Source organism: Schistocerca serialis, chromosome 2, assembly GCF_023864345.2.
Source record: "Schistocerca serialis cubense isolate TAMUIC-IGC-003099 chromosome 2, iqSchSeri2.2, whole genome shotgun sequence".
Taxonomy (NCBI): domain Eukaryota; kingdom Metazoa; phylum Arthropoda; class Insecta; order Orthoptera; family Acrididae; genus Schistocerca; species Schistocerca serialis.
The window spans coordinates 284014259-284035567 of NC_064639.1; the positions used below are offsets into that span (position 1 = coordinate 284014259).

The following is a 21309-nucleotide window of genomic DNA, read 5'->3' on the forward strand; positions in this document are numbered from 1 at the left end:
CATCACATCGAGTAAATTAGCTGTACAATGCTGTATTGACTAGCTGACAGAAAAGAGCACTTTATTCATAATAAAACTGAAATCAACATCAAACATTTCCTCATAATGATGAATAGACTTTGTGCGCTTAGCACGTTTGCTCTTCATTTGTGTGATTGTCTACTATCGATATGTCAGTTATCGATTCCAAGCAATCGATACACAGATGTAAATACACTGAACAGCAGGTAGCAAGTATTTCGTAACTGGTGTACTCATTTCAAAATATCAAGTTTAACCTCGTTAATTATGATAAGTAACGGAAGAAACCAGAAGAGAATTCGCTGACAATGCTTCTGAACTGCTACTTCCTGTAATGGCAAACTCTCATTTTAGGTAAACTTAGGCATGACATAAATTATTTCATGTTTGGTTCATATTAAGAGTCTCGAAACTGGTTTACAAAACGTCCTGCCGCGTAAAGTAACCGGCAAAAATTGCCCGTAAAGCTATGTTGCGAATTTGTTACTTGTGGTCCTAAGTACATATTTCTGTTTCAGTAAAATTGACGAGTACGGATTTGAGCGTCCTGATGACTTCGATTATGAAACTTATGAAGAATTTATGTCCCATTATCTTGTTGTTCTGGCAAGGAGGGCAAAGAAATGGGCAGACCTGGTAGGCGAAGGGAGGTCGTTGAAAAGGAATTTGACAGTTAAACGCTATGTGCGAAAAGGAATTCCAAGTGAATATAGAGGCAAGGTAAGACACAGAGCTGTCTCTGGATATCATCGTACGGTAATCAATACGCTACCTAGTTTATATTATAGGATCGGAAATATAATATACGGAGCTTTCTTGTTTCAAGGAGACATCAAATGGAATCAGTGCGCTGTGGACGACAGTCTTTCAGTTTATTTTAAAAGGCAACTCAAATGAGACCAGTGCACAAACTTCCAGAGTATTGCAGAGTCTCGCACTAAAAGCTACACTCGTAAATCTTGCAGTATTCATGATGAACTGCCTTCAGTAAACATTTTAGACTTTGATGTTCAGGCCTATAGTTTTTGCTGTGAGGATGTGCGTTGTTTCCAGGAATAGTCTTTTGACTGTGGTTAATGTTCCCAGTTACTTTAACAAATACCTGCAAGATGTACGTTTGTGAACCATTCAAAACATTCTACTGCCTTTTGTGAAATTAATTTCAGGCATAGTCAGAAGCTACCCCAGAATATCACATAGATCACAGTCACTGAATTCATGGTTAATATGTTAACATAACAATTTGTGTCTCCCAAAGCTGGCTGTTCTTGTTATGGGAAAATAGGCAGACTGGATATTTTGGATGTATTTGTTTCAGGTATGGCTAACTGTAAGTGGTGCAGAGAAAATGAAAGACGATTCAGGTCCCAACTATTATCTTCAGTTGCTTTCCGGTGATATAGATCAAGATATAGTTGACATTGTGAAGACCGATCTGCCCAGGACATACCCAGATAACATATTCTTCAATGCTGCTGCAGACCATCAGAGGCAGCTCTGTAATATATTAGTTGCCTATGCACATGACAACAAAGAAGTTGGATACTGTCAGGTAAATTCCTCACTATTGTGATTTCTATAAGTATCACACATTGTAAAATAGTTTCTCGTAGTCCCAGATAGTTTCTCTAGGCATCAGTGTCTATTGTACTTAAGGAGGGACATTGATGAAAAACACACACTATTTCAGAAATGCACCAAATCTACAGTTTTGGAGATATGGCAATGAAATTTTGTACCACTCTTTACATGAAGAGATTTCAACCAAAATTTCTCTGTCTCATATCTTTATACGTTGTAAACTTCTCTCGTGAAGTTTTTGGAATATGTCAAATTGGAGAATTTTCATAATTTATTAATTTTAATTCCTCTAGTACAATTTTAAATTCATGCAAAATTCCAAGCACTTTGCCCCATATCTCAGCTTGCAATCAAAATTTCAAAATTTGCTCTTGAGACAATGTTTATTAGGTTTACAGATATATGTGTAATTTCATAATTCTAGCGTTCATAGAATCTGAGGAAAAGGTATATAAACTTTAAAAAACAAACTTTTCAGGAAATGCAATTTAAATTCAAACTAAATTTTTTTCTGTGTGTCACTTCTTCAGGAGGCACCACATTTGTGTTCTGGGTCGTCTTTACCTTCAAGGCTTCTCTTCTGGTTTCTTGTTGTCTGTTTTCATTCCTTTACCAGGTCTTCAACTGACTTTTCAGCTGCAGAGACATGCTGTATATCTATTTTTCTCAGAATGTCTTGAGTAAAATTTCCTTTCTAATACTTTCATCCTCCTGACGTTCCCATCATTAAATACAATAACTGCATAAGTTGCAAATGTGTTTTTAGGGCATCGTTTCCATATTTTGCCATGAGCGCACTATTTGAGAAGTGCAGGATCAGTCAGAACCCTGTAAGTGGGCTTGACAAGATCCAGGATACAATTTGGAAGCCTCTCCTTGTGAATGTAGGGGTTATCCCTCTGAGCTTGTAGATATTCACACCAGCTAATGTGGCACAGATTATGAATAGGGTGTTCAGCTGTTGACAATATGTGGAAATATGTAGCCCATACTGCACTTTTCATGTAATTTACACTGGATAGGTTCTGTCTGATAGCCTTGCCGTAATACACTCGAAGATTGTCATCTTCTTTGAGAGCCTGTGTCCACTAATGCCCTTTCCATCTTACAACTTTTTGCCCTTCACGTCACTGACAAGTTTCCTCAATCTTGAGCCCATTCTCTTTTGGATGTGACCTATGCATTCAAGTTTCTCAATTGAAAGTTGTCCATAAGGTTTGCTCTCATTCACAGACTTGAATGCACTGGAGTCACCATCCCCAAGATATTTCACATATCTCCCACCATGTTCCTTGACAGATATCTTAAAAATAATTTGCATACCAGCTCCTTCCATTCCACCACTAGAACCAGAAAATGTTTTGCTGCAGTTATGCTCTTTACATCTTCTTCACATTCTCCACTAAGTGCACAGTTATAGCAGAATTTGCTCGTAACCTGAACATCTAGTACCTTCCCTGTGTCAATACGTACTATTTGGCACACCTTATAAAGACGTATGCCCTCTTTTCACGAATGTACCATCACATAACACAACAAGATCATGTTCTAACATGACCAGAATCGTTCTCATCCGACAGGTCATTGTCTGCAATAGCTTCTACTGTAGCTGCTATCACACTGTCCTCACACACATCAGAAATTACGTTTTCCAGTACACAGTTTGTGTAAATCTCAGACATGGCTCTGGCATGTTCATCATTCCACACAACAAATTTCCCCCTTCTCTTCCAACTCCAGTGCACCTCAATCCGTAGGTAAACCTCATATTAGCTTCATAGTACCAGTTTTTACATTTAGAAGTTTTGAATGAGCTATCAGCATCGCATTTTTTGCACACTATATGCAGATTGGCTGCCAAGCCCAATCCCTTATCATCTATAATCTGAATGTTATCACTACCACATATCTTACAAACACGAGAAAATTTCACTGCTGCATATCTGAAAAATCTTACAAGCAGATGACGTTTCCTGATATGAGCAAAAATCTTAAGTACTAACATCAGTATCTTTTGTAATGAACTGTTTTTAGATGGAGAAAGCAAGCCAAGTGGTATATTTGTTTCTTTAAGACCACTGATGTTGTTTTATTTCAATAAAACAAAAAACCATTTGGTGACATAAATATGCATTTCCTTGGCATTGCAAGACTTCCTTGGAGTCACAAGACAAGTTTAAAATACCTTCTCTGATTTCAGAAATAACCTCAGAAACAAGTAGGCATCTTGAAAGAAGTCGGGGAAGAATTGTGTAAACCAAGACTATAGGCGAGCACCAATAACAAGTTGGTTCTACAGGGTGTTTCAAAAATGACCGGTATATTTGAAACGGCAATAAAAACTAAACGAGCAGCGATAGAAATACACCGTTTGTTGCAATATGCTTGCGACAACAGTAAATTTTCAGGCGGACAAACTTTCGAAATTACAGTAGTTACAATTTTCACAACAGATGGCGCTGCAAGTGATGTGAAAGGTATAGAAGACAACGCAGTCTGTGGGTGCGCCATTCTGTACGTCGTCTTTCTGCTGTAAGCGTGTGCTGTTCACAACGTGCAAGTGTGCTGTGGACAACATGGTTTATTCCTTAGAACAGAGGATTTTTCTGGTGTTGGAATTCCACCGCCTAGAACACAGTGTTGTTGCAACAAGACGAAGTTTTCAATGGAGGTTTAATGTAACCAAAGGACCGAAAAGCGATACAATAAAGGATCTGTTTGAAAAATTTCAACGGACTGGGAATGTGACGGACGAACGTGCTGGAAAGGTAGGGCAACCGCGTACGGCAACCACAGAGGGCAACGCGCAGCTAGTGCAGCAGGTGATCCAACAGCGGCCTCGGGTTTCCGTTCGCCGTGTTGCAGCTGCGGTCCAAATGACGCCAACGTCCACGTATCGTCTCATGCGCCAGAGTTTACACCTCTATCCATACAAAATTCAAACGCGGCAACCCCTCAGCGCCGCTACCATTGCTGCACGAGAGACATTCGCTAACGATATAGTGCACAAGATTGATGACGGCGATATGCATGTGGGCAGCATTTGGTTTACTGACGAAGCTTATTTTTACCTGGACAGCTTCGTCAATAAACAGAACTGGCGCATATGGGGAACTGAAAGGCCCCATGTTGCAGTCCCATCGTCCCTGCATCCTCAAAAAGTACTGGTCTGGGCCGCCATTTCTTCCAAAGGAATCATTGGCCCATTTTTCAGATCCGAAACAATTACTGCATCACGCTATCTGGACATTCTTCGTGAATGTGTGGTGGTACAAACTGCCTTAGACGACACTGCGAACACCTCGTGGTTTATGCAAGATGGTGCCCAGCCACATCGCACGGCCGACGTCTTTAATTTCCTGAATGAATATTTCGATGATCGTGTGATTGCTTTGGGCTATCCAAAACATACAGGAGGCGGCGTGGATTGGCCTCCCTATTCGCCAGACATGAACCCCTGTGACTTCTTTCTGTGGGGACACTTGAAAGACCAGGTGTACCGCCATAATCCAGAAACAATTGAACAGCTGAAGCAGCACATCTCATCTGTATGTGAAGCCATTCCGCCAGACACGTTGTCAAAGGTTTCGGGTAATTTCAATCAGAGACTACGCCATATTATTGCTACGCATGGTGGATATGTGGAAAATATCGTACTATAGAGTTTCCCAGACCACAGCGCCATCTGTTGTTGACAATTGTAACTACTGTAATTTCGAAAGTTTGTCTGCCTGAAAATGTACTGTTGTCCCAAGCATATTGCAACAAACGGTGTATTTCTATCGCTGCTCGTTTAGTTTTTATTACCGTTTCAAATATACCGGTCATTTTTGAAACACCCTGTATGTTCGTTATTGTCGCTTACTACCCTCTGTGTTATATCTATTATTTTACAGGTACTGTGTGATTTTTCTTTTGAGAAATATATGAGTACATAATGCACAAACCACCATCAACTGATACAGTTTTATTCTTCTTATCGTCCATACTTTTTAACATATAAACTACTTTTGAAGTGGCAAAATATGCTAGAACAAATGAAAAGCCTATAAAACTCCGCACTGCACAACATACTTGCTGTGAGAGAGTCGCAGTTCCTGAAATCCATCATCCATGGTCTCTGGCCTGCAGAGAAGCACTGCAGCCCTGGGTCCATGGATTAACCGTGGGAACCTGCTGCATTACATCACAGACAAACAGACCTGGCTTATGGGCATATTGGTGAGACTAGATTGAACAGGCAGGGCCTGCACGGCAGTCCCAATCCATTACAGATACCTGCAGAAACGGCCTGTGGTTTTGGCCCGTTGCAGGAATCCACTCATTCAGGAACCACAGACAGCATTGATGAAATGAGGCTGTGGTGATCAATCCATGCAACAGATAACTTATTCAAATGCTCTGGGAATAATAATGAGGGTAGGTAGCAACTCACCGTGAAGATGATTCCAGAGCCACAAGCAGGCACATAGTAAAGACAATTATCCTCTCACAACTAAATTTTCAGCCATAGCTTTTGTCAGAAAACGAGCACACACAGATTCACACAGTCACTCAGATACAACTCGTGCACACTTGGCCACTGGCCAATGCCTCTGTGTCTACAATCTCTGAGAACCAGATCCAAACAAACCACTCCTCGTGCCTCTCGTCGGCAGCTGCTAGGCTAACGAGTGGTGGCAACACTGGCTGCAAGCTGAGGGAAGTGGTAGGAAGAGGAGAAGCAGTAGTAATGAGGGAGTAGGGAAGGCGGCACACATACTCAGCTGCACCCAGACAGCGACGATGCATGACACCTCAGTAAACAAACTATTTGATTTACTGAGACAAAAATGAGATTTTTTCCAGTGTTTTTTCAAATATCCCTTATGAGTTTGAAATTCTTTGATTTTCCCTGGTTTTGAAGTCTATGGTTATTGTCTTTGGAGACAGGTTTCCACTACGATAAACTCCTGTTGAAGCTTTGAGAGAGTAAGAGCCCTACACCATTCCTGTGCACTGCATCTTCACCTGTCAGCCCTACATATAGCAGCTCTCCACCATTTTATGTTCAAACTTCCGTAGATTCTGGCCATCGTATTTCACTTAGTCCCAATATCTAGTATGGATTGTCCTTTTCGTTCCAAAGGACATATCTTTAAAATCCATCTGATTATTTTTCCTTTCAGTTTCAGTGATTTTAATTTTTTGGTAGTGCACATTATGAGCCCACAGCATCAGTGTGTCCTGCTGGGGATGTCATCTCATGGCCAAGTTTTATTTCTGTGCTCTACCTGTCACACAGCTTGTCTTCACGTCAGTCACAGAACATCATCCACCCTCCACAGTAAGGCCTACGTGCATCACTGCTTTCCTTGATACCAAGGGTCATTTGCTGCCCATATTACTATACTGTGCCTGTTGTCACCAATTATAAAGGAAAAGGAAAAGATAGGATACAAAACAGGGCACTGTGAGAGGCAGTTTGTATCGTCTGTGGGGACCTGCCCGGCTTGGGTGATCCTGCCGGCAATTACACAGTCACTCATACGGTCTAGCCCTCCACTTCATTGGAACACAGACTGCCATGTCAACATAGACAATGTTTCATTAAGGTGGTGTCTCCTGAGGGCAAGTACCTTATCTCCTACCTTTAAAGTTCTCCTGCATACCTTGTGGAACTAGCACCCCCTTGAAGAAAGCATACAGCAGAGACAAGGCTTGGACACAGCTTAGGTGATGTTTCCAGAATTATAATATAGATAGTCATACTCTAGGAACACATTGTGGATGGTTTTCGTTGTGTTCAGAACATACCTAAGATTTTTGTATGTATTAGGGCTTTGATAAGGAGACATGCTGGAGCCTCCCATCACACAAATGATGGCCACGTGGAACACCTGTTCCTCCTCAAGCACATATCTGCAGTTGGATCCTCAAGGGACTCTTTTTATAAGATGTTCATCTATTCAGTCATAATGCATTGGAAAACATTGGTTTCTGTACCTGTGTTCATTAGGATTATTTGCTTGTTTTATTGACCCCTACTTGTCCCTGTCTAATAGTCAAGAGAATGTTTTATTCAGTAGTTCTGAGACTTTTACTGTTTTGAAAATGTTTGGAAAAATATCTTTATGATGAGAGATTGAAAATCTTTGAGAATTATATTACTGTGTGTTGACCATATGCTTTTAATATGAAAGCTGATTTATTACTTCTTTCTCTGTCCCTACATACTACACTTTCCCACGAAAATTTAGTTTGATCACATTGAGGTAAATATTTGTGTCACTGCTCATGAAGTTTTATTACTCTATTGTGTTTTCATGTGAACTGATAAATATCACATTGGACTGGCATAAGTACAGGAGATGTGTGTTGCTACAGCATACTTTCAAAAACTATTTGCTAGTGAACTTAAGCAATATATTCCTACAATTGTTTGGACTGTTTTATACAGTGGTTCTGCAGTGTTAATACTTCAGTAAGGTAGCTCATCTCCATGGAAGCTTTGTTTGTTTGTCTGATTGGCACCATGGACTGCGTACTTACATTTATTTGACTGTATGGTAAATTCTTTGAAAACAGCCTTCAGAGCACTGATGTGACTTGAAACATGTTCATTGCTGAGAGATGGCCATAGGATGTTGCTATCTTGTTCAAATTTCTAGATTTTCCATAGCTGATATAAAATTAAAAAAAAAAAGATTTGTGCAAAGCTCTTCAGGTTAATGCTATAATTTATAAACCATATTTTTTTATATATCTGTGTCAAAATAGGTTTTGTTTTGTCTTTTGATGTTGTAATGTTATACATCAAGATAACTGTGATCTAAAACCATTATGTGACAGGACTACAAAAATGTGAAAAGCCTCAGGAAAGACTGAGATAGTAAAACGAAGACTGTTCATGATGATATCTAGCTTTGAGTCACCACATATCAATTTATTGAAATGTTTCTTCTTGTTTCATGCTGCACAACAAAAATCTAAAGATAGACAGGGTCTGATTTTTTAGTATAATTGTGTTGCTTGTTTTACACAACAGTTGCTTTTCCTTCCAGGGTCTGAATTATATAGCAGGTTTACTTTTGCTTGTCACCAAGGATGAGGAAACAACTTTCTGGTTATTGAAAGTACTTGTTGAGAAGACACTGCCGAAATATTACACGAGGACTATGGAGGGTGTGATAACTGACATAGCAGTACTGGAAGAACTTGTGAGGTATCATCCGAAATTAAAATTAAATTATGGTCTGAATTCTGAAATTCTTAAAAAATACTTATTATTAGATGCAATATCATGTGTACTGAAATTAAATTTGCCCTCTAAATTTGATGTTTCATTTTATGGTGTCTGGTTTTGTTCCTAGGCTAAAAATACCAGATGTACACAAACATGTCCAGGATGTCGGCTTACCATGGGCAGTGATAACAACAAAATGGTTTATCTGTCTCTTTGCAGAAGTTCTACCAATAGAAGTAAGTGATTTACTGTTACAAAATTCTCTGTAGAATTGTTTCTTGCAGCTGAATAGCAACTTTACAATGAGAAGACAAAAGTCATGGGATACTTCCTAATATAGTTTTTGGGCCTCCTTTTGGCCAGTCTAGTGCAACAACTTGACGTAGCATGGACTCGACGGAAGTCCCGTTTCTCTATAGCTGTCCATTGTTGTGGAAGTGTTGCCGATGCAGGAAGCTGTACACTGACCGACCTCTGATTATGTCTCATAAATGTTCAGTGGGATTCATGTCGGGCGATCTGGGTTACCAGGTCATTCACTCGAATTGTTCACAATGTTCTTCAAACCAGTTGCAAACAATTTTGGCCCAGTGACATGACATTGTTTATATGGGGACATGAAGTCCATGAGTGGCTGTAAATGGTATCCAAGTAGCCAAACATAACCATTTCCAGTCAGTGGTTAGTTCAGTTGGCCCAAGGACCCAGTCCATTCCCTGTAAACACAGTCCACACCTTTATGGACCCACCAACAGCTTTTACAATGCCTGGTTGACAACTTGGGTCCATGGCTTTGTGGGGTCCATCTAAACTCACATCCTACTATCAGCTCTTATCAACTGAAATCTGTACTCTTCTTACCAGGCCACAGTTTTTCAGTCACCTTGGGTCCAACCAATATGGTCACGAGCCCAGGAGAGGCACCACAAGCGATGGTCGCACTGTTCGCACAGGCACTCTCATCAGTTGTCTGCTGCCATAGCCCATTAACGCCAAGTTTCACCATGTTGTGCTAATTGATACATTCGTCGTACATCCCAAATTGATTTTTGTGTTTATTTCAAACAGTGTTGCTTGTCTGTTAGCACTGACATCTCTGTGCAAAAACTTCTGCTCTCGGTCTTTAAGTGAAGGCTGTCGGCCATTGTGTTGCCCATGGTGAGAGGTAATGCCTGAAATTTGGTATTCTTGGCACACTGTTTATCTTGGAATATGAATTCCGTAACAATTTCCAAAATGAAATGCCCCATGCGTCTAGCTCCAACTAGCATTCTGTGTAGCTCCAATCAGCATTCTGTGTTCAAAGTCTTTTACTTCCCATCATGTGGCCATATTCAAATTGGTAACCTTTTCATATAAATCCCCTGAGTACAAATGATAGCTCCGCCAATGCACTGCCCTTTTATATGTTGTTTACGTGATACTACTGCCATCTGTGTATGTGTGTGTTGCTATCCCATGACTTCTGTCACCTCAGTGTGTAATCTATTGTGTTAGCACATAAAAGACAGAACCTGTTTGATATGTTTCAAGCAACATAATTTAAAGTGGTCAGATTTGGTTAGAGAGAAATAAAAGCTTGCATGCTTAGGTACTTTATGTTAATGAAATTATCTTGATCAGCGCCACACTTGATTGATAAAAGATTGAGTATAATATATACATATCATGTTGCCTGCAATTACTGCTCATGATGCTTCTGTCAGTTGCAGTGAGCAAACGCAGCTGTGACACAATAAACATGTTTCAATACAGCTGTGATGGTTGTCATTAATATTTTATGTTAATGTGTACAGTCCGAGCTGATCATCATTTTTGTCACATTTTAAGTAACATAATACAATTAGACATTTGGCCATATTAGGTGACACAATGAAATGAAATTCTTTTCCAGGCAGCCTTGTAGACAATTTATAGAACATATCAAATTGTCTGTCATACTTCCATTCAGTAGACCGTATTTACTGCCACACTCGTTTTTTGTATTTAATTTGATAGATTCAAAAGTATCATACATTTATAAAGGCAGTTCTTTGCTGTCAAGTAGTGTTGCTTACGTATCACACTCACAACCTCCCCACTTGACTTATGATGTGTTACGTGTCAAACACATTTTAACAAGAGTGGCAAACAGCTTACTATTTAAACCAACAAATATCATTTAACTTAAAATGGGTACCTTATTATGTATCAATACACATTTTTTACCCTGAACTCCGAAACAGTTACCAAAAACTACTTTAAGCAGCACCAAATTTTACCAATTTGTCGGTGTAGGACCCCAACTGTCCTTTTGTTAAGCAATATTCCATTCCCCCAAACCCCCCCTCCCCGGTGACAAACTTCTATGCCGGGTAATCACCCCTGATGGCCATAACACATACTTGCTCATCCTTGACACTACCCCATGCAGCTATTAAAATTTAATTATATGACCAAACAGAAAGAGTTCAGCATTGATAATGCAAACAATCAGTCCAACTTTAATGTATGTGCGTATCTCGAGTGTAATTAAATCCTGAATAATATCCATGTAAACATAAAAACATAAACAAATTAAATGTCAGTAAAAAAAAAAATCACATGAGTGTTGTAGAGATCTTGACCAACATTGTCCAAGCTCACAAAACTCATCTTTGTCTTTGTAATATAATGTTGTGGCTATGTTTTAGTGCTTTCTAGTGCACTGCAAAGTGATGATCAAGTCAAAATTGACCGATCATGGCATAAAAATCTCTTAAAAGTTCCATAGTTTTTAATATAATTTCTGTGAAACAGCATCAGTTGCAACTGATTGTTGCAGTCCATTATTTGATTTCTTAACTTTCTCTAACTGTGATGTACTTAAATTTGTTGTACTATTCATCCCATTGTTTTTAATATATTTTCTTCTCTTGTGACTTTGAAAGTGTGTGTTTCCTGCAAGAATTGAAACCTATTGCAGTGCTCCAGAAATCTTGTTTTACTTTTTTTTTTCTGAAGTATCTATGCTAGTAATAATTCTTACCCCCTCTCTTCTACTGTAGCAGCCCAGTGACTCAAAGACAAGTTGTCTTATTAAAGAATATAAGTACATATCAAAGATACATAATATAGCTGATGTGCACAGTGAATAACCATTAACATACAGTATGACATATTCAGCAGCCAGTAGATTGCTGTGACCTGCATTCATCACATCTGTGCATACAGTGTTGCTATTGTCGAAATCATACGTTTCACTCTTATTTCTTACATTAACTATAGGTTTAGGTACTGACAATCGACCTTCAGGTACCTTCTCTGTATAGACAACTTCACACTATTTCCTGCTTCTCACCCAGTCTCCTTTAGACTATAAAATTTGGACTGTCAACAATTAAATCATCTATTTCCTTATCAGTGATTACAATGTCTTCTTAATGTCCTTCCTTATACGTAATAAAATTCTCATGGCACTTATTTGCTGCTTCTGGCCTCGTCAATTCCACCACACGTTGGACGGAATTAAGATACTCTTTGAATTCATTTCTTAGATTATGAGTTTGACCATGAAATCAGATTTCAGTTCTGTTTAATTAGCATGTTGCTTGTGCAAAGCAGTACTGTTAGCTCTCATCTCTTTGTACGTGTTGTGTATGAGACTACGTAGACTATACTCTTCCTCCTTAGGGTACACAGACACCTTATCAATTACTTCATCAGTTATTTACATTTTGCTGACAGTTCCTGCAGTTTCTGATCCGGTCATAATGTTGTCTCATCAAACAGCACCACTAAACCACTCTTATAATCCTAATTGTCCTCCATGATTAATTGTTGAAGTGATGTTCTTAAAACTTGTTTATGCCTACATACAAGGTGCGACAATAAAGTAATGAGATTGATGTGAAAAAAAAATGTTGCTTACCATTTTACCTTCAAAGTAGTTCCCTTCTGATTGCACGCACTTTTTTCAGTGCTTCTGCCATTGATGGTAACATTTCTGGAACTCATCATCTGTAATATCCTCCAAGACCCTCGTCACAGCTTTTTGGACATCTTGTGTTGTTTTAAAATGGTGTCCCTTGACCACCGTTTTGACTCTTGGTAATAGAAAAAAGTCGCAGAGAGCAATATCTGCTGAATAAAATGGCTGTGGAAGTATTGAAATTTGTTTTGAGGTTAAAAATTGCTGTACTGACTGAGCAGTATGGGATGGTGCATTATCATTATGCAGAATCCAATTATAAGCAATGTTGGCACGGACACGAAGAATTCTTTTATGAAGTCTTTCTAAAATTTCTTTGTAGTAATATTAGTTAACTGTTTGTCTAGGAGGCACCCACTCTTTATGAACAATTCCCTTGGAATCAAAGAAGCACACAAGCATGCATTTCACTTTTGACTTTGACTGCGATCTTTTTTTTTGTCTGGGTGATCCCTTTGAGCACTATTACGAACTGTGGCGTTTTGTCTCTGGATCGTACTGAAAAAAAAAAAAAAACAACTTTCATCACCAGGGATAACATGGCTCAACAATTCTGGATTGATTTCCATGTGTTCTAACAGATCGGCTGCCACATTTTTCCGTGTTTCTCGCTGTTGTGGTGTGAGAGTTTTGGGGACCATTTTTGCACAAATCTTTCTCATACCAAGAACTTCAGTTATTATTAGACAAACAGTTTCCCGATTGATGTTCAGTTCTATTGCAATCATTTTCACAGATAATCTTCGATCAGATCGTAAGAGTTCACGCACCCTGGCCAAGTTGACATCTGCCTGTGAGGTTAATGGTTGTCCAGTATGGTTTTTATGCCAACGAAAAACTCGAGCTCTTGACATAACCTCCTCTCCAAAAGCCTTCTGAAGCTTACCGTAAGTTGTCGTTGCATTTTCACTCAATTTAACGCAAAAAGAAATGGCATACCGTTGCGCAATATTATGCAGTTTAATTTCCATGACGAGACACAAACCCGTGTTAACTTACTACAGAAAAACTCATGACTGAGCAGTTGCATCGATGTGCCGCTTGGACTAGAAGCAGCTTATAGACCAAGGTCAAAGATATTGTGCCTAACCAAGCCTGCAGGGTTGCCACATCTTGCAAAGAAAATCAGTCTCATTACTTTATTGTCGCACCTCGTACATATGCTGCTGCTGCTAGTCTTTTCCTTTCCCGTTCTACTCGCAAATGAAGTGAGGTAAAAAAATGATTGTTTGTATGCATCCATACAAGCCTTAATTTCTCTTATCTTTGTGGTCCCCAGATGAAATGTACATTGGTGGCAGTAGATTCATTCTGAAGACATCTTCAAATGCATGTTCTCTAAATTTTCTCATTTGTGATCCTTTGAAAATAACATTGTCTTCCCTCCAGGGATTCCCACTTGAGTTTACGAAGCATCTCCATAATATTCACATGTTGATCAAACCTACCCATAACAAATCTAGCAGCCCCCCACTGAATTGCTTCAAGGTCCTCCTGTTATCTGACGTGATGAGGATCCCAAACATTCAGGCAGTGCACAAGAATGGATAACACTAGTGTTCTACACATGGTTTCCTTTACAACTGAATCATACTTTCATAAAATTCTACCAATAAACCTAAGTCGACCATTCACCTTTCTTCCCAGAGCCCCTACATATTTGTCAATTTCATTTCTATCTGCAGCATTAGACCTGGATATCATTATTCTGCAGTGAGGCACTGTGTCAGATGCTTCCCAGAAATCTCGTAATATGGAATCTGCTTGTTGCCATTCATCCATGGTTTACAGGATATAATGTGGGAAAAGGGCAAGCAGAGTTTTGCACAAGCAATGCTTTCTAAATCTGTGCTTATTTGTGGACAGAAGCTCTTAGGACCCAAGGAAATTTATAATATTCTAACTGTGAACGTATTTAAGAAATCTGCAGCAAACCAATGTTAAGGATATTGGCCTGTAATTTTGCGGATTCATTCTTTTACTCTTCTCACATACGTGACTCATGTGCGCTCTTTTCCAGTCGGTTGGGACTTTCCACTAATTGAGAGATTTGTGATAAATGTAAGCTGAGGGGCCAGTGCCACAGAGTACTCTGTAAAACCAATTTGTGATTCCATCCAGACCTGGTGACATTTGTTTAAACTCTTTTAATTGCTTCTCTATGACAGAGATACCTGTTACTAAGTCCTCCATACGGGAGCCCATACAATGGCCAAGCAGTTTGTGCAGTCCTGTGTGAATGATTCAAATGCAAGGTTTACAATTTCGGATTTCCGTTTGCTGTCCTCTATTTCCATTCCAGACTGATCGAAGCATGACTAAATAAAAGCCTTTAACCTGCTTGGAAATTTTAAGTAGGACCAGAATTTTCTCAGGTTCTCAGAAGATCTTTTGCTAAGGTGCGACATGTATCGATCTTTTTGCAGATGCGCAAATCTCTGATATTCTGCCCCAGTGTGTTCGAATATCTGCCAGGCAGAATGGATGTAGGTAATGGCTGCCAGGCGGCACTGCTGCAATTGTGGGTGCTGTGGGTGCCGATGTAAGCACCACCATAAGCCATGTCTGTCTGGCCGACCTTTCAGGGCTCGCAGACTCCCTTCAAAGCCAGCAATGCAGCCGTTCCTTTGTTAGTTGTCATTTCTTGGCATTATCAGATATATCTCACTACACATCATTGCCTTGCTTCCGAATTCACTACTCTATTTGATCTTGGTTTACCCTTTGGACTTGTTATTCTGCCAAACTGTCTCAGTTTTCTGCCATTCTCTTGTGTTATCCACCTATTGTTCTTGGGCATCTCATTGTTGATACTCTCAATCAGCTAGTCAGCCAGCACTGGTTGTGAAGTTATTCCCTGACTTGTCCAATTCTCATCACTATGATTGGCAATGAGGTAAAAGTGTAGTGACTATCTGTGATTGCCTGAATGCAACTCGTGAAGCAGCAACAGCTGCTCTGGGAGCAACAGTTGTTAATGCAGGTCCAGCAGCAACAGCAGTTGCAGCAAAAATTGCAACGTGTGTTGGATCGCTTACAGTTTCACGTTTCTCAACCCATCCAGGCTGTGGTCATTTCCCAGGTGGAGTGCCACCCACCCGAGTTCCTGTCATTTAATGATAAGAAAGATGATTGGGGCACATATTTGCAGTGTCTGAAGCACGAGTTCAGTGCTTTTCAGGTTTCAGATGACACTTTCCAAAGATTGCTCTTCCTTTTTTGGGCTTTCCGAAGATATTTTTCTTGCTAAAGATGTTGGTTCCTCTCTCAAATTCAGTTGCACTGAAGTTCGGAGAGATGCATTCATTGCTATCCAGTTATTATTTACAAATATCCCATGTGGTTGCATCGCGCGCCGAGTTGCATCAATACCCAAGCAGACTGGTCAGTCATACTGCTCATGGGTGATGGACATACAATGTTTGAGTCAATGTTACGATTTCATTTGTGCTAGCCTGACTTGCAAAAATTCACGTGCAGATTCACTGATCTGAGACGTTGTGGTCCAGTTGTCTCCCAATTCAGAACTTCATACTGCAGTTCTCGAACTGGACAACCCTACCTTAGACAATATTTTGAAACTCACGCCCTCTTTTGAGATCACACAGGCTGCAAACAACGTCTCACGGCTCGACCTCAGGTAGTGGCAATCCAGCCGCTGCCTTGGAGGCAGAATTCTCATAAGTCTTTTTCCTGCTTGTGGCATTGTGATTCATCAGTTTTGGACATTTCCATTGTTTCTGAACAGCCTGTCACATCCCTTTGCTGTCAGCAGCAGAGTCTCCCATGATGTCCTGACTGCTTCATGGCACACCTGCACTGTGCCCATTGTGGGAAAGAAGGGCATCTCCACACTGTTTGTTATGAACCAGTGACACAGTCAGATGCCGCCCCCTCCCCCCTCCCCTTACTACTACCACCACCACCAGTGCGTCATGGGATGGTGCATGAACTTAAGAAAGTTCTTTCTCAGGATGATTCTTCCACATCTAAGTTGTTTACCACCCTCATGAATGTAACCTAGAATTTCCTCTTCCAGGTGGACACAGGAACTAGTATTTCTTTGATCAACTTCCATACATATGCTTGTCTTGGTTCCCCAGGCTTGAGCCCACCTTCCTGTACATTGGTCATCTGTGGTAGCAGTTTGAATCCTCTTTAGGGTCAATTCATGGTCAATGTTATAGACATACAGGTCGTCCAGCTGGTAACTCTGTTTGTTGTCACTAGTCAGTCAGCTGGCAACATTTTTGATCTCAATGTCTTCTCGCTATTTGGGTTTTCCATCACTGGCATCATTGGTAAGGTTCAGGTCAACTTCAACAGTTTGATTCCAGGAGCTTGAAGACCTTTGTGCCTCTGTTTAAACCAGCCTAGTGTGTGCCATGGATTTCCAGGCCCAGGTTTCCTTGGTCCAGATTCTATGCCCCATTTCTGCTGAGCAGGACCTCTTCCTGTCTCTTCAAGGGCAGTTGTTAAGCAAGTACTCGATCACCTCCATGCAGCTCCAGTAATTGAACCTGTCAAAACTAGTACTTGGGCCACACCCCTGGTGGTGGTCTAGAAACCCAGTGGCTCTCTATGGCTATGATAAGATTTTAAATTGATGATCAATGCCCAGGCACAAGTGGAAACCTATCCCATCTTGCGTCCGGAGGACCCCCTCACGAAGAGTGCTGAACATGAACATGAATATTTCTTTAAGGTAGACCTTGCTAACACATATTTGCAGATCCCCCTGGACAAGGAATCGCAATGCATCATACTCATCAACACACTCTTTTGCTTATGCTTTTGCTCTTACCCTTTTGAATCTCTTTCACTCCAGTGATTTTCTAGAAAGAACCGGAACAGTTAACCCGTATCCATTCCTGCGCATACTAACAATCTAGATGACTTGACTGTGTCAACACCACCTGCACAACTTTCATACCCTCTTTACCATGGTGCTTGGTGCACAGCTCAAGTGCTTCTTACACAAATGTCAGATTTTTCAGGAACAAGTGGCGCAGTGCTGGCGCGTAGGAAAGATATCGGTATGGGGCAGCCAATTGCCTGTGCGTCAGAGACACTGACAGCAGCGCAAAAGAACTACTAACAGATTGAGAAAGAGGCTTTGGTGATCATCTTTGCCATTAAGAAGTTATATGTTTATCTCTTTGTACCAAGTTTATCCTCATTATGAACCACAAGCCAATAGTGACTCTTTCTGGACCCTCCTCAGCTTCTGGAGTGGACCGCACACCACCTCCAACAGAGGGCACTCTTCCTCAGCTCTTACATTTATACTATTAAATACAAGCCAACAGCACAACACACAATAGTGAATTCCCTTTCTTGTCTGTCCTGAGGGCCCGACCTGGCATATGACTGACAGGAAATCTCCAGTTTTCACGACAAGTAATGACAGCACTCGTTGATGGATTTCTCATTATGGTGATTCACATCGCTGCAGTCTTGCACCATGCCCCATCTTGTGCAACATGTCAGGCACTATGTTCTACAAGCGTGGACCACTTCTATTTCAATGTCTGCGTGCCGATTCTGAGCTCCAAGCCTAGGCCACCTCTGTGCCACAGTTTGTTCGTCATCTCCGATGTTCTCCTGCTTGACGCCGACAGGGGATACTCACCTAACCTGTGCCGCCATGTTCTGCACATCCCCCATTGTGAGCCTTGGGGTATGTCGTGCAAGAAACCCCCCCCCCCCCCCCCCCCGTCCCCCATAAGACAGCATGCCTACTGACTGGGACTGAACAGAAGTATGAAGACCATGATGTGCAACTGTTCTGCTTGTGTCTGGCACCAGGCAACACCAACTCAATCTTTTGCCCCCCTGACCCCTCCTTGTTGATTCTGGAATTTCATTCATCTGGGCTTTGCTGGCCGTGTTGTGGGATGTATGTGGCTCATTGTCGTGGTCGCTTATTGTAGCTACCCCTATGTGGTCAGCATGGCGTCTGCCACCACTGACGCCACTCTTACTGCTCTCATCCAGATTCTCACCACCTTAGGGCCTCGTTGCACCATCATGTTGGATAATTCACCCCAATTCACAGTGGTGGCTTTTGAACAGCTCTGCATCTCCAATGGTGTGTATTGGGCACTGTCTTTTTAGCCATCGCCATTTGTTAAGTTTTGCTCCCCCTCCATTTTGTGCTCATTTCCCTCAACCTTTGACAGTTTGCCATTTCCTGGCGGAATGCCCTTTTTTTAACCGCTTGCTTCCAGGTTATGTGTACAGCCTGAGTTATCAGCCATTTTAATGAATGAAACACAGGCTGTCGATCTTGCCCTTTTTATCTGTCACAGTAATATGGCGAAGGACATCTAATCTTTAGCTCAGGACCTATATTTCTCTGTGGCATATTTTATGATCAGTCTCCAAGTACTTGTTTTTAGCTGTCTTTCCTGCTGTCGATTGATCTCAACATGTACTCGCTTTTAACTCCTTTCTTTGTCTTCGTTTTCTACAGTTACGACATAGACATGTATGATCCTCAATGTTTTTGCATCCTAAAATGAAACAAACAAAACCTCCAGTGGTAAATCGCAGTATAAGTTGCACACGTTTAAGCAACAAATGTTGAAAGCTGTGGGTACTTTCACCACCATGGCTGCGCTCACACTGTTTCTCGGCACCTACCAGTCCACCCTTCCCATGACCATAGCCAACAAAGCTCCTGTGTGGGTGGCAGTCACATATTCTCACTCACCTCCTGGCCCCACAGCTGACAGAACCCCAGACCCAACCTGTTGGATACTTTCAGCAGGGTACAGCTGTGTGGGCTTGCTCATATGGGGCAAAACCCTTGCTGGTGCTGGTCAAAGTGGTTTCCACACCAGCCGAGGTACAGCTTACGTTCCTAGGTCCCCAGCAACAGTTCTCAAAGATGCGCCATGGAAGTGGAGGTCTCAGGGTGACCTCTGCCATCTCGGCCGTCGTCGCCCACTCAATCCATGCCCACATCACTGGGTGCCCCAGTGTTTTCTACCAGCAAACCTCTATGCTGGGCCTCGACACCTGCCACTTGTTCGCCTTCCCCAGAATTGTCTGTGGCGCTTCCATCCTTAAATACCCATTTCATGTGGAGGTACCTGGTATCCTAGCTTGGCATGTTTGAAGACCCACCAGGCGGTATGGGCATTGATGATGACCACTAGGCAACGCTGTTACAGTAGTGTGTGTTAATGTAAGCCAGCCTATTAGGGCTTGCGGCCATCCTTTAAAGCCAGTAGCATGGCCGCTCCATGTGTTAGTTGTGATTTCTCTACTTTACCATGTATATTTTGCTGTATGCCGTTGTCTTCATTCTGAATTCGCTACTTCGTAGTATTTGATATTTGTTTGCCCTTTGGATTTTTTATTCTGCCATGCTGTCTCCATTGTCTATCGTTCTCTCATGTTGGCCGCCGGTTATTCTCTGGTGACTCACTGTCAGCCAGTTGGTCAGCCAAAGCTCATTGTGAAGTCATTCTCGGATGTGTCTTGACTCTGGTCGCTATAGAATCTTTACTAGTTTTTCCCTATCTTCATTTGCAAGTTCATTTTTGAAACAAAAGTACAACAATCTCTGTTTCTTCAGCAATTTCCAAATTTTCATACTAAAGCACAGTGGGTATTTTTCATCCTTAATTTACTTGGCATGTACTTCTCGGGGACGCAATTCATAATCCATTTAAACTTTGCTCGTAATTTCTCTGTGTCCATCACACTGGAACTAAATGACATACATTCATTTTCTAAGTGGGATGCTAACAAGTGCTGATCTACACTTCTATCAAAACTACTCTCATAGCCTTGTTCAGGGATTCATTAACTTCAGTAACTATTGTCGCTATGATATCATGATCACTAATCTTTGTTTCTACACTGACTATGTTGATAACTTAAAGCGTGTTTGTAGCTGCAAGGTCTAAAACACTTCCAATGCATATGGTCTGTTGAACTACCTCCTCAAGACAGTTTTTGGCAAACGTGTTCATAACAGCTTCACGAAACTGCTTGTCCATTACTAGCTGCAATGAATCCATAGATGTTCCAGTCTGTACTCAGAAGGTTAGTTACCTCCGACTAGTATTGCAGGATCTAAGTATTTCCACACTACTGAGCATAAACCGTCTTTGAACGATTCTAATACTGCCACAGCAGAATCAGATCATTGGTATAAACATCCCATAATTAACTTGAGGTCACTTAGAGCTGTTACATGCATCTTGATAATAATCTATGAGGTCAGCAGTGTCAATGGATGGAGGCTGAGCTGCCAACATTCACGAGTGCAGCTGAAAAACCCACGACCAGTAGGCTGCAGTCAAGCCCTAAGCAGCAACCAGCAGCTCCCCGATTGCTCAGCTGGTTAACACATAGATGGGTGCAATGTCCCATCTGTTGTTGCCGATCATTATGGACCTGTGACGGCTGCCTTTCTGCCGATGTCTGCAGTGCTCGCCTGCGCCATAACCACTCACTGCCATCAACTGATACAAATGCTGGCTATTAGACCTGCGAAGTTGGAAGGCAACCACTCATA

The 21309-nt window shown here is 41.2% G+C and overlaps 1 protein-coding gene across 1 annotated transcript in view; it reads left to right on the forward strand.

Moving 5' to 3' along the window:
* The first annotated feature begins 215 nt into the window (after window positions 1–215).
* LOC126457046 (growth hormone-regulated TBC protein 1-A) overlaps window positions 216–21309 on the forward strand; it is a 50944-nt gene continuing 29850 nt past the window's right edge. Inside the window, exons 1-5 of the mRNA XM_050093035.1 lie at window positions 216–375; window positions 540–741; window positions 1340–1573; window positions 8646–8806; window positions 8955–9063. Of these exons, the coding sequence (XP_049948992.1) occupies window positions 356–375; window positions 540–741; window positions 1340–1573; window positions 8646–8806; window positions 8955–9063 (726 nt within the window). The 5' untranslated portion in view covers window positions 216–355. The remainder of the gene's footprint in view (window positions 376–539; window positions 742–1339; window positions 1574–8645; window positions 8807–8954; window positions 9064–21309) is intronic.